Source organism: Monodelphis domestica, chromosome 4 (genome assembly GCF_027887165.1).
Source record: "Monodelphis domestica isolate mMonDom1 chromosome 4, mMonDom1.pri, whole genome shotgun sequence".
NCBI lineage: Eukaryota > Metazoa > Chordata > Mammalia > Didelphimorphia > Didelphidae > Monodelphis > Monodelphis domestica.
The window spans coordinates 267,606,168-267,624,696 of NC_077230.1; the positions used below are offsets into that span (position 1 = coordinate 267,606,168).

The window sequence follows — 18,529 nt, forward strand, 5'->3', positions numbered from 1 at the left end:
AGATATAAAATAGGTCTGGCTATAAAAATGCCGAGCAAAGACACTGAGTCTTCTAGGGAGAGACTTATTGACTTGAAAAATTTTTTTTATTTTCCTTATTAAAGGCATAATGATTAAAGCATTTATTGAGATTTTCTTTTCTCCCTAGCTGGTAGTGATCATCTAAGCTCTATTTCTAAGTGCAAAAGCCTTATTTTCCATAGCAGAGAACATTTCGCGTGGGGAAATTATTTGACTCAGGTCTAGAATGTGCACTTTGGATAATCAGGCCTTCTAGATGAGTGATATCTTATTTTTCAGTCCAAAACAAAGTTAGATTATGATCTTGACTACACACTGCCAAGGCTACAAAGCCTTATGTAGGCTTTCAAATGTTCAATTATTTTAATAATCTGTAATTTGCTCAATCTACTTCTATATAACTTATTGTTTTAAATAGTCACTGTAGGAGCATCGAGAGGTTTAGTGACTACACTCAGAAAGCAACAAAAACACCCTTTGAAGACAGATATTTCTGACTCCTGGAATGGCACTCTGCTCACTAAGCAACATTGCTATCTGATTAAGGCAAGTGACTCATTGAGAGGTACTTGGGAAATCACAAGTACAGTTCAAAAGAGGCGTTTGAGTCAATGGATAGTACCCTGGACTCAGGAGACAAAAAGACCTGAATTCAAATCCTACTTCAGAAATTTAGTCACTGTGTGACCTTAGACAAGTCATGTAACTCTTCTAGCCTCAGATTCTTCATTTGTAGAATGGGAATAACAATTTCTGTCATATGGGGTTGCTCTGAGGATCAAAGGAGACATGTAAAGTGCTCTGCAAACCTTAAATTACCATATAAATGTTTATTATAATGATAATGACTTTTAAGATAATATAGTAATTTTGTAAGATGTTTGCATTTCAGCAAGAAGACAAGAATAATTTCTCTTCACAGTATAAAACAGAAAATACCGTAAAACATCGAGTAGAACTGGTTTTGATATTATGAAAGGCATTTGATAAAAGATTGAGAGGAAGGTGAGTAAGGATGATGGTGGTGTTCAGTCATTTTAAGTCATGTCTGACTCTTTGTGACCTCATATGGGATTTTAAATTTTTTTTAGCAAAGATACTGGAGTGTTTTGCCATTTCCTTCTCTACCTCATTTTATAGAGTTTCTTCAAAACTGAAGGAAACAGGGTTAAGTGACATGCTCAAGGTCACATAGCTAGTGTCTGAATTGAGATTGGTACTTATAAAGAAGAGAATTCCAGGCCAGGGACTCTCCCCAGTACCACCCAGCTGCCCTGGGATATTGAGGGGAAGACAAATCCTTGAAATACGAAAGTGCCCATTGTAGAGAAAAGACTTCTACAGCAGGGAGTGGGAGCACAAGACAGCTATCTTCTAATGCTTAAGGTGCAAAGAATTAGTTTTGTTCCAAGTAGCTTCAGATTCAGGCCCAATGAATGGGAGTTCCAAGGAGGCTGACCACAGTGGAAAAGATGGAAGAATTTTCTAACAATTAGAGTTGTCCCAGGATGGGATGGACTCCTTTGAAAGGCAATGAGCTCTAAGATGGCATTAAAAGGATCAAAAAATGTTTCTTCTTTTTCTTTTTTATTTATTATAAGGGATGGCTCTTTGGGAAATGGCATGTTTGGAAAGGAAAGTGATATAAAACAAAAATATTTCAATACTTTTAAGGGAGGATTTAAAAAAGAATATTTATCAGAATATATGTTTAACCCAGTGAAATTGCTTGTCAACTCTGGGACAGGGGAGGGAAGAGGGGAGGAAGACAACAACAATCATGTAACTATGGAAAAATTTTTAAAAATAAATTAAAAACAAAATTTTAAGAGAATATTTATCAGGGGTTGGATCAATAAATAATTAAGAGCCATTAATTGCTTACTACATGTCAGGTACTGTGCTTGGTGCTGGGGTTACAAAGATATAAATAATCAACAAAAAAGAAAAGTTTCCTATTTGAAGAGGCTGATGTTGGTGACTTTTTCCAATCCTGTGTATTGGTTCCAAGGCAGAAGAGTGGTAAGGGTAGGCAATGGGGGTTAAGTGACTTGCCCAGGGTCATATAGCTAGGAACTGTCTCAGTTCAGATTTGAACCTGGGACCTCCCATATCTAGGCTTGGCTCTCGAACCACTGAGTTACCCAGCTGGCACCCTGAAGGTGATTTCGAAGGTCTCTATTTAAACCTAACTTGAGGTACATTATTAGAAGGCACAACCCTGGTACAATATGGTCTAGTTTTCTTGGTAAAGAGCTAACTGAAGTATCAGGCACAATTTGGTACTTAATACACTAAATACATTTTCCCTATCATAAGTGACTGAATCTCTTTTCAAGGAAGTTGTTGGGTATTTTTCACCTTTCCCTAATATTTTCTAGTCCAAAGCTGTCACTGAAACATTCATATTTTAATTGAAATCACTCATGGAAGTGCTTCACACTTAAATTAAAGGAAAGAAACCTCCCTGCCACTGGCATGAAAAGAGATCACATTTGGCATCTTCTGTAAGAGACATAATGTTACAGAACATTTCAGAAAATGTGTGGCTTGAATACTTAAGGGGAAAAAAAGACAGAAAAATTTTAAGGCAAAATATAGCAGAAAAAAAGGAGACAGTCATTTTTGTTTTGCTGAGACCACTCCTGGCACGGCCACTTCCTCTCTTGTCAAAAAAATGATTTTATGTTCTCATCTTTAAGCCATTGGTTTTTATGTGTATATAGACACATACATATACACACACAAAAAGAATATATATATATACACACACACAAGTACATGTATAGGTATATGTGGGTGTATATATGTAGATACAGATATCATTAAATACATACATATAAATACATATCCAAACATGTATGCATATATAGACACACATATGTATACATATACAAGCATATACATATTCACATGTGTGTATATATATGTATATATATATAGAGAGAGAGGCAGAGACAGAGAGAGACAGGGAGACAAAGAGAAACAGAGAGAGAAAGAGGAGAGAGAAAGAGAGAGTGGAAGGGAAGGAGAGAGGAAGAGAGGGAGAGAGAGACAAAGAGATAGACAAGAAAGGCAAAAAGACAGAGATAGAGATAGAGATAGATAGCTAGATAGATAGTTAGATAGCGAGAGAGAGACAGAGAGAGACAGAGAGAGACAGAGACAGAGAGAGAGAGAGAGAGAGAGAGAGAGAGAGAGAGAGAGAGAGAGAGAGAGAGGAAGGGGAGGGAGAGAAAAAGAAAGAAATAGATTAGACAGACAAAGAGACAGAGACAGAGAGGGGGAAGGGAGGGAGAGAAAGAGATAGATAAGAAAGACAGACAGGGAGAGAGAGATAGAGAGAGAGAAGAAGGGAAGGAGAGAAAGAGAAAGAGATAGATAAGACAGACAAAGAGAGAGACAAGACAGGCAAAGAGACAGAGATAGAGATAGAGATAGCTAGCTAGCTAGAGAGAGAGAGAGAGAGAGAGAGAGAGAGAGAGAGAGAGAGGAAGGGGAGGGAGAGAAAAAGAAAGAAATAGATTAGACAGACAAAGAGACAGAGACATAGAGGGGGGAAGGGAGGGAGAGAAAGAGATAGATAAGACAGACAAAGAGAGAGACACAGAGAAGGGGGAAGGGAGGGAGAGAAAGAGACAGAGAGGTAGATAAGATAGACAAAGAGAGAGACAAGACAGACAGAGAGAGACACAGAGAAGGGGGAAGGGAGGGAGAGAAAGAGACAGAGAGGTAGATAAGATAGACAAAGAGATAGACACACACAGAGAGACACAGAGAGAGAGAGAGAGAGGAAGGGAAGGAGGATTAAATTGATGGTCTGGGAGACTAATATCTTGTGACAGTCTAAGAAAGAGAAAGTTCTAAGCTCCATACCCCTTAACTCTTTCTATTTTTGAGACAAACTCTGATGTGCTTCAGTAGTCTTAGGGGCAGAAGGTGCTTATAATGAGCTACAGTCATCCCACAGTTTACTAAATAAAGATACCCAAGAATCAGTGTAAAGAAGGCATTCAACAGCTGTCAGATGGAGATGATGAAATTTTGTTTACTATGGGTTGAGTCTTTGACCTGGTTACTTTAAGGTAAAAAAAAAAACTTTGAATTTTGCACACCTTTTCTGTATCTTCTCCAATCCAAAAATCCCATGAAGGTTGGAAAAAATGAAGGTATGTTTTTCCTCTATGAAATCCTGAATCACTAGGTATTCAGTCATTACTATCGTCACCCAAGAAAGGAGACAGTGTACTGTGTTCATACTGTATCTCCCCAGGAGAAAGTAAGGTTCATGGTTTGGTCTTTGTATTCCCTTGCTCCATGCACAGAGTAGGAACTTAATAAATATTTGTTGGATTGTACTGAACTGTCTGGCTAGAGGATTTAGGGATCTTCTGTGGCTATCTCCAGATCAATTAACTTGGGGATGAGTTCACACCAGACACTGAGCTGCAGTCTGATTCTAGTAGAATTCTCACCTGCTTCTATGGTATAGAGGAGTTCTGCATTTTCTCCCCGGTCTTTATCCAGAGCAGTCACTTGCAGAACGGCTGATCCCAAGGCTGCAGATTCAAATACAGATGCTTCATAGAGAGGGCTGGTAAAATAGGGGCTGTGATCATTGGCATCTTCTACATTCACAATGACTCGGGCCAAATTTCTCCGATAAGGAAATTCCTGATCTCTGACCTTCAGGAAAACAAGAAGAAATAATGACTGCCAATCAGGTGCATAAATGCCTTGTGATGAATGAAAAGATGAAGATCTTATTTCTGAATTTATTCTTGGCTAGGTGGTATGGGGGTAATAGAGAAAACAATGGACTTGGAATCAAAAGACTGGAATGAGTTTGGGTCTGTCTTAGCTCTGCCCCTTATTGGTTGTAAGATCTGGGATAAATTATATGATTTTTCCCAACTCCAATTTACTCAAATTAAAAAAAAAAAGGCTGATAATAAGTAATCTCAGGGTTGTTACTATTTAATCAACCTCTATTTCAAAGGTGGGGTCACTTCTCTCCTATGGCTTGGGCGTCCCATGCACTTAAACGCATAATTAATTCTCACTGTAGATTTCAGTGTGTTTTGAAATCTAACTGAAATCTATTTTGCATGTGAGTATTTATTGATGAGTCCTATGCAAGCATTGTCAGCAATATACAAGTCTGTTGAACTCCCAAGGACTGTCCATAGTGTAGATCAGGGAAGTGATTAACTTCTTATAGAGTCTCTAAACTTTTCCATGGAATCCTCTAAGGGCTACCCCAAACATCAGGCATGAAGAGAATTATAAAAATAGGAACTATTCTTTTCCTTTTCAACATCTATTCAGCATTTGTTATTTGTGGGACTTTCTGTATTTCAGTTTAGAAAAAATATATAGTTGCTTTCTAGTGATAATAATTCTTCTCCTAAATAAAAGGCAAAAATATAAATGCACAATCAATTGTGAACAGATTAAATTTATGACTGCTTACTAAAACTGAATCTCTTTACACATCTGAAGGCTAAGGCACATGCTTTGAATAGCTAATGATCCTGTGTGGAGAGCAAATAAATAGTTCTTCTTACCATTATATTAAGAATGTGCTTGTCCTGGGCCTCATGGTCTAGCCTCTCAGCAATGTACAGAACCCCAGTGCTGGCATCAATCCGGAATTTCCTCATGCTTACTGAGTCGATACTGCTGTGGATCGTGTAGCTCAGTTTGTGTTTTTCATCTCTGTCTGTCGCCTCAACTTGTAATATCTCGGTGTCTGGCAGGACATCCTCTGAAATTGTGACTTCGTAACTTGGTTGAGAGAACTCGGGGCCATTATCATTGTTATCCAGCACTTTGATGAATACCTTTGGTTAAAAAAAGACAAGATGGACTAATGATGCTTCATTTCTTCCACTTAGGAAAGACCAAGACTTTAGGGTCAGGAAAACAAGGTAAATGGGACGTGAAGCAGAAACAGTGAGTGTAGACTGCTTTTTCTAAGAATCTGGAAGACAGAAGTGATAGAGGATTTTCACTTGAGAGACAGTAGGATCTATTGTGGACTTTTTTCAGGTTAAAAAGTAGTTCATGGATAACAGAAAGATGAGAGAATAGTAAAGAAGTATACAAATATTGAGGATCTATTCTTTCTTTGGTGAACTCTATCCAATTAAAAAAAATTAAAGTTAGCTTGACTAAGATGTCAAAATACTCATATTTAGGGAAGAGTTTAGTCTCAGTAGGTTATTAAAAAATAAGAAAGTATGCAAGGTAGTCAAAATAAAATGTGTCAACTGAAAAAATGACCTTAGAGATTCCCCTCCATCTTTTAAATCATAAAACAATTCTCTGTTACAGAAAATCTGCTCTGACATTCTTTCATGTTCCCATTTCTATCAATATTAGGAGTTCTGGAAGAGTATTCCCATTTCTGCTTACCTGGCATCTGGACTAATTTATAGTCAGAACAAGTATTTTTCCATAAAAGAATTTGCTCTTCTGTCTTGTTTCCCACAGTTAAGACATTTTCATATAAAAGACATCATGGGTTACTGAGCTATAAATCAAGCAAAACACCCCTCAAAGACATTGTGTTCAGGATGGTAAACAAAAGGCCAAAAGAAAGATAATAGAAGCAAAGTAGGACAAAGCAGAATGTAGGAAGTCTCTCTAAAGCCATTTCTAATAGTGCCATCACAAAATCTTTAGCTTTATTCACAGAGGTACTTGAGTCAAATCTGGGTAATGGCCAAGTCTAGCTTCACAAATATTCTGGGTATGAAGGATTCTTGTGGCTAATTGCTAGTCAGGGTCTTGTGTTGTCCTCTAACTACAACCAATTAAGCATCCAAATTACTTAAATTCTGTTCCACTTCTATATGCATTCTGAAAGGATACTCTATTTTTCCTCATATTATTACTGTATTGGTTTCTAGGGCAATTTCTCACAAATTTTCCAGTTTTAGAAGTTTGTACTTTTAAGTTATTATTTTTATTCTGTCCCCCCAAAAGTTTTATTTTCATGCAGTATGCAATGGAGGTGACCTCGCATTCTTGAATTCAATGTCAGTGGAATACAAACTTGATCAAAGTCTTCCTATGTTTGAAATGCATCTAGAAAGGCTATCCAAAGGACTGTATTTTGAAGTTTTGAGAATTAGAATGCTTTTTGCACTGAGTAAGCATTAAATGAACACATACATAGTTGATAGAACAGAATTATGTAAGGGTCTGATGACTTTTGGAGACAATAACTACAATTTTTTTCAGCTCCAGCCATTCAAAAGGCATTAAGTGTCCATAAACTGAGCTGGGAGAGTCTATGGCAGAATGAAGAAACCATGGTTTCTTGAAATAGTAAGTGGAAGACGTCAACAAAAACATGTTCTCCTTATGTCTTGTTTCCCAAAGTTAAGGCATTTTCATATTACAGACATCATGAGTAACTGAACCCTGCCTCAAAGACATTGTGTTTAATATGATAACCCAAAGGCCAAAAGAAATACAATAATATCAAAGTAGTATGTTATTCATATTGTCTTTAGGAAAATTATAAAAAAAATTAAAAATATGTATCTTCCATGTTTGAACCAATATTGCATACTGGTTCCAAGGCATAAGAGGAGATAGGGCTGGGCAATGGTTGTTAAGTGACTTGTCCAGATTTGAATTCAGAATGTCACATTTCTAGACATGGCTCTCAATCCATTGAGCCACTACCTTTCCCCTCTTCATACTGTCATAAGAAATGGTTCAAATCCTCTCTCAGACATGTATTAGCTGTGTGATCCTAGGAGAATTACTTAACTCTCTTTCTCTTTTTCCTCACTTGTAAAATGGGAATAAAGAGGACCTCTTCCTAGGACTGGTATGAAGATCAAATAAAAGTGTTTCCTAACCTTAAGGCTCTATACAAATGATAGCTTTCATCACCATCGTTAATTATTGACAAAGATCCTAATTTTAAAAGATTAATAACGTGTTTACCCACATTATAGAAGAATTTTCTATCAGATTATACTTGATAGTGTGGTTATTCCCCACATTGATGTTTAGCACTTAGCAAAGTACTTTCCACATGGTAAGTGCTTATAACTGCTTGTTATCGAATTCATTAATGAAGATTATACATACCCTATATAGTCTCAATTTGAGTGATTTTCATTCTTTCCATGAAGTCTCCATGGAAGAGTTGTCTAGCCATTTTGGGGTTCTTTCTTTTTTTTGAGGCTGTGTTTTATTTATTCAGCATGAACATTAATTCATTCAAAACATCAAAGAAAAAATGCTCCCCTAATCCTTCTCCATTTCCCCCTTTAACAATTATTCATAGGGTTTAAGTCAGATACTTGTGACAAAAGGCAACATTTTTAAATGGCTAACATCAAATAGAGAATAAGACTGGGGGGTCAGAAAGGCATCATAAAGAAAAATTATCAGGTAGTTTATTTGGTTCTTTTAGTTTCTTGAGGATGCTCATAAACCTTTAGTCTATCCACCTGCCATCTCTTGTACTCACCACATCACCATAGGCTGACCTTTTCTGGTCATACTTTTTAAAAAAAACCCTTGCCTTCTCTCTGAGAATCAATTCTTAGTATCAGTTCCAAGGCAGAAAGGTGGTCAGGGCAAGGCAATGGGGGTTAAGTGACTTGCCCAGAGTCATACAGCTGGGAAGTATCTGAGGTCACATTTGAACTCAAGACCTACTGTCTCTATGTCTGGCTCTCTGTCTACTGAACCACCTAGCTGATTAATCTTTTTTTTTTTTTTAACCCTCAACTTCCATCTTAGAATCAATACTGTGTATTTGTTCCAAGGCAGAAGAGTGGTAAGGGCTAGGCAATGGGGGTGAAGTGACTTGCCCAGGATCACACAGCTGGGAAGTGTCTGAGGGCAATTTTGAACCCAGGACTTCCTATCTCTGAGCCTGACTCTCAATCTACCGAGCTACCCAGCTGCCCCCCATGATTAATCTTGATAATACTGTTTATATAACTTCTATCAAGCGGATGATTGTTGGTTATAAATGTATCATACATAGCTGATGGTGACCAAAGTCTACTTTAGGATGCCATGTATAAGTGGTGATTCTCTATAGGCATTAGCATTCTGTGATTCACACGCCTGTAAAATGCTTGTATTAAAGAGGTGGGCTTTGGGGGCCGCGAGTCACTCAGAATGCCCAGCAGTGTCTGGATAGCTTGGTGTATCAGTCTCAGCAATACTGAGACTCAAAGGCTTTCCTCTCATTGGAATTCATTTTAATTTGTTAGGAGACTATGGCATTATTATTCTGTAGATATGTGGGAAAATCTGTTCCAACAAGTAATTTCTCACACATGGGAGAGTGCGTAGAGTAGAGAAGAAGAGTGTGCTGTCATGGAAAATCCACCACAACCCCAGAGTTCTTCTGGTCCCTTAGCTCAGTCAATGACCTTGGACAAGACAAGGGCCCTTTGGGGGGACTTTTGGGGCCTCAGTTTTCTCAACTGTGAAAAAGTGAAAGAATTGGGTGAGATTAGCTCTAATATTCCCAGAAAGCTCTAAAAACTTTGTGATTTTTTTTTCTATGGCTTTGGGAACAATTAGTTAACAAACTCTAGATAAGATCCCATTAGTGAGAACAATGAATTTCATTAAGTGGTCTCTTTATTCAAATCTGTATTGCATATTCCTATTGGGCTAGAAACAATAACCCTATCTTCCATAATTAAAACTTGACATAGTAAGGAAAAATCAACTCCATAAAGTGGCTGTTTAAATTATAATTTAAATGCTTCCAAGTTATAATAAGGTGCATGAGGCATGGTCACTGTTCCTGGTCCAGTGGAAATAGGCTGTGTGGCTGGGAATAACGACCCCGAGATCTCTTAATGAGACTCCTCATTGCCACAAATGGGGACCTAGCTGTCATAGGAGGGTCACAAACTGTATTTCTTAACTGAGAGGACTCTCTTGTAAATAGGTTCCTTAGGTTACAAGCACAACTTAATTCCCTTTGCTTCTTTAGCAAATTATAGAGAACATTCTTGAATTATTCATTGTTAACTGATCCTGCAAGGCATCCAGGTCCTTCTTCAGAGTGCTTCCTGGTTGTTCAGTCCTGTCTGACTCTTTGTGACCCCATTTGGGGTTTTCTTGGTAAAGATAACTGGAGTGGTTTGCCATTTCCTTTTCCAGCTCATTTTACAGCTGAGGAAACTGAGGCAAACAAGGTCAAAGAGATAATAAGCACCTGAGTATGGATTTGAAATCTGGTCTTCCTGATCCTAGGTGTGGTGCTCTATCCCCCTATTGTATAGTTATTTAAATGTGGAAGACTGCTTTAGTTCTAGTTAACTGTGGCTTATGTACATTTCTGGTTTATGTACATTTACTGTACTGGTCTGAATTTAGGGCTTTTTTTCCAAATCTAACCGGAGAGAGGAGAAGACTTCATTGGGGAGACCCAGACCTAGTGATTTTCCCCCAACCAAAGATCAGGTAACAAAAAAAGGGGGTGTTAATGTCTTGAGAAAGGCTTTATATTTTATTACCCTTTTAGGAGGTATGAAGTTCTTTGGTCACATTTAATGGAATTAGAAAATGGTAACTACTGACTGGCTTTTTTAGAATTGATCCTGCCTACGTCACAGCATTTTGAAAAGCAGTATCCCACCCTTAATGAGCCAATCAGGGAGAGACATTTGTGAGCGGGGAAAAGTGCCAGCTATTGAGGAATAGAGAGGAAGAGAGGGAGGCAGTGTCACTGAGTCACTCCTTGTGTGTGGGAGGAACACTTGAGGATACCAGAAGAGAAAGGAAGCCAAGACTGTAAAAGGCTCAAGGTGTATGTAAACTGTCCAGCAGCCTAGAGCCTCTCTGTGCATACATACCTCTCATCTGGTCTAATCACTGTGTGTTCCTACTCTTGTTATTGATGCTCTAAATAGTTGTGGAAGAGTGTGCCCCAGCTAATAATGATAATCATTATTATTATTATTATTATGATGATGATGATAAAAGCAAACATTTATATAGTTTTATTATGTGCCAGGCACTGAATTTTAAAATGTTATCTCATTTAATCCTTTCAACAAACCTGCAAGGTGGGCACTATTATTATAATTCTCATTTTACAGATGGCGAAACTGAGGCAACAGAGGTTAAGTGACTGACCCATAGTAACCCAACAAGTAAGTGTCTAAGACTGGATTTTGAACTCAGGACTTCCAGACCAATCTAGTCCTCTATTATGCCACTTTGGCTCTGGACATTCTATTATCTCTGTCTGACATTCTGGGAAGCTTGTGTAAATACAAAGAGCTTTTATAAAATGCATTTGGTGAGAGCAGCTAAGTGGCTCAGTGGATTGAGTGTCAGGTCCAGAGATGTGAGGTCCTGAGTTCAAATATGACCTCAGACATTTGCTAGCTGTGTGACCCTGGGCAAGCCACTTCATCCCCATTGCCTAGTCTGTACCATTCTTCTGTCTTATAACCAATACAAAGTTCTGATTCTAAAAGGGCAGGGAAGGATTTTAAAGATGCCCTTGTCCTTAACATGAAATATGTCAGATTACAATTCGTAATTTCTAATTGGGCAAAAAAGGTTTGGAAGGGAGATTGATAAAGCTTTGTGGAATATAGGATGTTTATTTCACTGATAATGGCCATCTATTTTATGGTGATACCTTTTAAGTTGTTGTCTTTCAAACCAATTTTAGTCAGGTTTTTTTTTTCTTAACCAGAACATATTCCTGCAAAATGACACTTAAGTAAAATTGTTCAGTTTAGAAAGTAAAATTGTTTAAGTATAGCAGTAATTTTGCTATATAACTTGACAGAGCAGATATGGAAAAGGCCAATAGATATTTGAATTCCCGAGGTTAAGGGAGATTTGCAGTCCCCTATCTCAGAGCCCTATCTGCAGAAGAGTGCCCAAGCAACACGATTTTCTTATGTGATGTTGACAATTATGCAATTTTTTAAATATTAAGACACAGATGAAGAGATGGCTCTTGGATGCTGTTTTCCACATTCCCCTCCACTATTTTAATCAATAGACTGTCATTAGTGTACGTAGATTAGCCATCTGCAGAACGCAAGCTTTCTTGAAAGCAGGAACTATTTTTTGTTATTGTCATTTGCATGTACATAAAAGGCACTTTATACATTCTGAGCTGACTTCTGGCTTTGGAATTGAAAAGGTCTTGATAATTTCATCCTCTGCTCTCACCTAGCTTTAAAGAGCTTTAGAAAATAAAAGTCTTCTTACATTTATTCCTAAATGTGGATTGTGAAGAATAGTTTTTTTAAAGATGCTTCCTTTATGGCTCTAAGCCATAAAACACAGCAGAAAAAGATGGGGAATATAATATTGCTGTTTATTTGTATTTTAATCAAATATGCCTCTAAGTGTTTGTTAAATGGAGCTCAAAAGCAGTGGTTAGAGTTGCTGAGACACTGGTTAATTTAGGAACCTCATTTGAAGTTACTATGAGAAAGACAAGAAACTATTACTTTGTACTGATGAATAGTTTCTTTTCCCTGTGGGTTGCTTTGTATTTGATGTATTTTTCCAAAGATCATATTTTTTTTTACTGGTGCAGCAACACTGAGGCATCCACTATGATTAGGTCATTCTGAATATATCTTGATTTCAATATTGGTCAAAACTATCCAAGGGCAGCTAAGTGGCTCAATAGATAAGGCACTGGGGTCAGGAAGACCTAAGTTCAAATCTGGTTGCAGACATTACTAGCTATATGACTATGGACACGTCAATTTACCCTGTTTGCCTTAGTTCTCAGTTTCCTCATGTGTAAAATGAGCTGGAGAAGAAAATGGTCAAACTGTTTCAGTATCTTTGCCAAGAAAATCCCAAAGTGGGTCAAGAAGAGTTGGAGAGGGCTGAATAAAAACAATAGCCTATACTCAAAGGGAAGATTCTCCCCTTATTTCTAGAGCAAGGTCCAAACAGAAGATAATCACCAGAAAATACACATTTATTCAGATCTTAGAAGAAATCAAAACTTTTGTCATTTAAAATAAAACAAAACAAAGGAAAAAACTGAGTCTTTGAAGTTAAAAAATTTCTACAATATATGCTAATAGGCTTATTAAAAACTTCTCATTGAAATATAAAGAAATCCTCAAAGCCTTACTCTTTTCTCCCAAGAGTCCTACTTTGTCAGAATGTGCTAGTATGGTTTAAGAGCATCCTTAATAATGAATTAATTGGTAGAGTCCTTTCTGTGACTGCCCTCCAGCACCAAAATTACTTTGTATTTTCTCTGCCTACCTTTTGCTTATCTGTGTTGGTTCTCCTTAGAAGAACGTAAGCACCATGAAGGCAGAAAATGTTTTATTTTTATCTTTGTATGTCCAGATTCACAAAAATAGCCAGCATGCTAGCAGCCCTCAATAAATGCAGATTTACTGAACTAAACAGAACTGTATGAAAAGTCGAGTTTCTCATTTGCATACCTATATACCTTAACTAGGAAACATATATAAGTACCAATAAGGAGTTAAAGAAGGATGTAGAGGAAAGAAAGAGTACTGCTCCAAGTGTCAGGAAACCTTGATTCTGCTTCCACCTCTGCTGTTAACTAGTTGGGTAAACCTGGGCCAATTACTTATCCTCTTTGTGCCTCGGGGTCCCTCAATCTGTTGAACAAATGGACTGGATTAGCCAATCTATCCCTCAAGATCCTCTAATTCCATTACTATAAAAGGGGGAGGGGAATGGGTTAAAGAAAAGTAGAATAATTTTCTCAGAAGGTCTATTTCTATTCCTCTTTGGAAGTTTAATTTTTTTGCTGATACTGCCAAAGAATCTTACTCATACATGCACACACACACACAAATCAGAAAATGGAAAAAAAAAAAACTGTTCCTCCCAAAGAAGATTTCTAGAAAAGGCATAGTTGATTTAAAAAATGACACAAAACCCTACTTCCTAGTTTGTATGTTAAAACAACAGAAATCTATATACATATACTTGGTTAGCTCCCAGAGAACAACTGGTTAAGGGGGTAAAAATAAAACACATTCATTTCATTTAATTTGCGTGCAATCCAACTTAATTATGATCTTTTATATTTTCACAAGTAAATAATTTAATGTTCTACCTGAGTGACAGCAACATTTGTTCCATCGGTGACTTCCACACTCATATTATAGATGGACCTCTGCTCTGCATCCAGAGGTTTTGCAATGACAATTGTCCCAACACCTTTCTCTGCATCGAAAGAGCTGTCAAAATTCCCCCCTGACGATTTCACAAAAACAAAACGAAATTAGCATATTCTTGGAAATGATATGTGTGCTGAATATGTACGTCTGGCTGGAAGCATTTCTATATACACTTCTTGACAGGCATCCCTATGGCTCCATTTTGTACAAATTAAATGGGACCTCTTTGTTTTAAACTAATTTATTTTTTCAAAGCATAGCCTCTATAATGCAAAACAAATGTCACAAAAAGTGCAAAGAAAAGGATCAGCAGCAATATTGTTACAGTAACTGAAGCATAAACACTGACTGTGGAAATATATAGAAAGCTATCAAGTCTATAATCCCTTAAAGCTCCTGTGCTATAAATCTGCAGACCCTGTAGGCGTTTGAATTAGGAATATTATTTTTTAAAGAAAGAAATAAACACATAAATACCCCCATTAATTAAGATAAGTCAATAAGTAATTGAAAATGAACTGGCACAATGCAATTCGCATAAGGGTTGATGGTAGGACTCTGGTGGTTGATTTCACACTCTCAGTCTTTGGGAAAGAACTTATTAAATAGAAATGGGGCAGGTGCAAAAACAAATGAAAAACAACCCACCATCTGATTTTCTGAGTTTCATTTACAAAAATAAAACACATTTTTTTCTATGATTTTAGACCACTCTGACAATGAGAATTATAATCAGAGGAAGATGTTCTTACATGACAAAAATCATACATAAATGTTGAAAATAACTACTTTATTTTAAAGGTTAGTGATTGGCCATGCCTCTTACCAGTCCCCCAGGTATGGGAATAATTCATAGTTGGCAGATAATATATTTAGGCCAACAGCTGTACAAAATAGAGGAGGAGTATTATAGGCTCAGGTTGTCTGCTCCCCTCACTCTACCACTTCATTACCCAGAGGGCATTTTATGATCATTCAAAAGAACATTTAGCAAAAGGCAAGAAGAAAGTAAAAATGAACACATGCTATTTTAATTAAAAAACCAGTACACTGTCACCAATCCCACTACTTGAGGCTCTGAAATTTTATGTTGTCGATTAATTTTGTTCTTGGACGGTAATTTCATTTAACTAGAGCAGGATCTGGAATATATTCACTGTATTACATAATTTAGAAAAACCTGCATTCTCAGGTATTTAGTTCTCTTTGCATTCATCATGCTAAGCAATAAACAATATATTTCCTATAACTTACAACTAGAAATGTACACTAGAGTGAAAGAAGAGTAGAGTTTTAGTTGACTTAAAATTATTTGGTCTATTGTGACATCATAAAAATAAGCATATGACTTAATTTCCCCCAGTCATATATAATTCAAAACACTTATTACCTGCCGCTATCATATACACTCAACACTATTTAATTGCTAGTGAGAATGTAATTGTCCTTGACATTTAATTAAAATTATGGAGATAACCAAGATATAAGGGTATTGCTTAAAGATTATATGCTTTCCCAAAAATTTCACCAAAAAAAAAAAAGATTTATATTTATATATTTTTTTTATAGAATTAGTATTCCTAGTTTGGATATCTGGGTTGAAAGGGAACTAGACTTGGGACAACATTCACTTTTCAAAAGGATTGTTTCACAATAATAATCCCAAGAAATAAACTGTTAAGACATTAATTAAAAAGCCTTAAAAACCATCTGAACAAGCAATGAAAACTCCTTTGTTATCAGTTGATATTCTTCGAAGAAAGTTTGCCAAGAAAAGTTCCAGAGATCCAAAGCTAAGAGGTCAATACTAAGAACCACCTCCCAAAGTCAAGTGTGGTGGTAGAGGAGAAGATAATTACGGATGTGTATGTACAATTATGTATATAAATGTATCTGTATTTCAAAATAAAATCTCCCGAATTCTAAACACACTGGGAAAGGTAATGAAACATAGTTTCTTCTCTTAATAAAGGTCTTACTTCTTTTTCTTTAAGTCTGAGAACCAAGTATTTTTTTTTTAAGGTAAGGAATGGGGGATATGGAGAAGATATAGATATACAGCTAGCACAAACACTGGTCCTTATACAAACTAGAGAATTGTAATTTTATTATTGGTACAAGTATTTATGAAAACGAAATTTAGAAGAAATATTTGAAGGCTTTCAAAACCTTAGGCAAATACAGTGTTAGGTTTTTGTCCTCTTATATCCCTGCCTTAATTCTTAAAGATCTTTTAACATGATGGTCTCCACTAATATTTTCCTTGGGGTCTTAAATAGTCATGTAAAATTAAAGCCATATGCTTATTTGCATAAATTTACATATTTTGCATATGTCACATAGACTGTGGTTTATCCTGTTTGCTTTCAAATTAAAAACATTTCTTTGGCTATTCTTATGGCTGTTTTTTTTTTTTTTTAATTCTGCTCTTTCTCACTCACCCACTCCCTATGACTTATCCAGATACTTTATAGTAGGAGAAGGAAGACATAAAGAGCTGGGTAAATGGGGATTTCATCAGGCTACCAATGTAGTTATCAGGGCTCTATTCTGCTACATAAGTCAATTTTTCATTTGCAATAGACATTCTAAAATCTTTAATGATCTAAAAATTATCTCCTGGCATGGGAAATGGAATTTGGACCAGTAGTTCACCAGCAACCCTCATGTAATGCAATAATCAAACACTCAGATATCTCATTTCATGAACCATCCCATATCTCTCCCCCAGGTCTCATTTTTGTGGCCTCCATTTTAACCTGAAAGCTCATTTCATTTTCATGAGAAACCATTAATATCAAGTTGTGAGGAATCCACTTCCTCTTACAGCATCCCATTTCAACATGGAGCGCTCCCTCAAAGCCAATAACAGACATGCAAAGCAGGAGTGTATTTGGTGCAGCAGGGCTTGGATAAACAAAAAAAGGGAGGGGGGGAGACACTGCTGAGCTATTCCAAAGGTCAACAGAGTGGGAAAGGGGAAATCCCAGCCTTGGAGTTGTTGCAGGAGTGAGGGAGATGAAGAAAAAAACAACAAGGTTGTGAACAGCTCATGGGGCAGATAATAAAAGGCCTTGGAAAGGAAATTTCTCTTTTTTTCTACCTCAGGTCATATATTAACAGAATTTTGCCCTGCATAATAAATAAAAAAGGAGAGAATGTAGTATACAAAGGGCAGGGGAAATATATTAGATTTATAGTAGATCCCCAAATGAAATATAACAAGTTAAGAAAATTGTGATATGGCTTCAAAAGGTGTCTTCTATAAAATACTTTAAGCTGGAAGGTACTTTCAAAATGTGGTATGGCTCTGGGCTAGAGATAAATCAAACTTTACTTGGGTTTCAGGAGGACGATGCACAGTTTCCCCCAACCAAAGCAGAACCACTGATACAAAGGGAAGATTTTGCCATAGGAAAGATTTTGGTCTTCAACATGCATGGAATCCATTCCTCAATATGTGTAATTTTTAAAATGTCAGCTAAAATCTAGTAGCTACCAGGGGAGGAAAAGTGTGATGTGTGTAGCTTCCAAAACACAGAGATGTTTTAATCTAAATGAATTAAGGGAGTCACATACAAGCTGTTCATTATTCAAGTTCAAAATGTACACTGAATTTATGGAAAAATGTTAAATTAGCATGTTACATTTTGACCATGAATAATTTTTGGACCAGGAGAGCAGCAAGTAGAGTAATTGGAAAGGACTTAGGGAAAAAAAAAAGCCTGAAGGCAGGAGAGAATGGGTAGAGATCAGGAGAAAGTGATAGGAAGCAATTCTCTTACTGATTCTGGATCTCAAATTAATTTTCTGAAATTAATGAGGCTTCTCTCTCTTTTTATTTTTTTGATCCAGCTAAAGGTGCTTAGCCTTTTTTATTCTTCTGCTGAATCTTTTGGGTATTCTCTAATGCAGACTGCTATTGCTATGAGAGGAAGGGACATTTATTCAGAAGCTTTTTGGGGGTATTTTTAAGAGGAATAGACCAAAGAGAACAGGAGGAAAAGATGCCAAGAGATGTGGGCCCTGAGACAAGACCCTCCTCTTAAGAGTAACATACAGGAAGGCAACTGGACAGGAAGGTCTTGAAAAGATTTCAGATGTTTGTGAACTTCAATGAGAAAAATTACATTGTTATTTTCACTTATCTCTACCTGGAATTTATAATTTCTTTCAATTATAAATGTAGGCAACTAGCACTGAGATAAAAATTATGAGACACTTAGCATAGTGCCTGGCATGTAGTAGGAAGCATATAAGTGTTAGCTTTTATTGTTAGTAATCCCTCCAAAAAATGGCTTTTTTTTTTTTTTGAGAAAAGGAGTCAAAGAGAGTCTGAGGCTCCAGCT

At 36.7% G+C, this 18,529-nt stretch overlaps 1 protein-coding gene across 3 annotated transcripts in view; it reads right to left on the reverse strand.

Moving 5' to 3' along the window:
- The window catches only part of FAT3 (FAT atypical cadherin 3), a 756,780-nt gene that overhangs the window by 117,994 nt on the left and 620,257 nt on the right, over positions 1–18,529 (reverse strand). For all 3 annotated transcript variants that reach the window (XM_056794533.1, XM_056794534.1, XM_007495043.3), the window contains 3 exons: positions 14,117–14,256; positions 5,589–5,864; positions 4,497–4,707 (listed from right to left, as the gene is read on the reverse strand). In XM_056794533.1, coding sequence (XP_056650511.1) covers positions 4,497–4,707; positions 5,589–5,864; positions 14,117–14,256 — 627 coding nt within the window. The remainder of the gene's footprint in view (positions 1–4,496; positions 4,708–5,588; positions 5,865–14,116; positions 14,257–18,529) is intronic.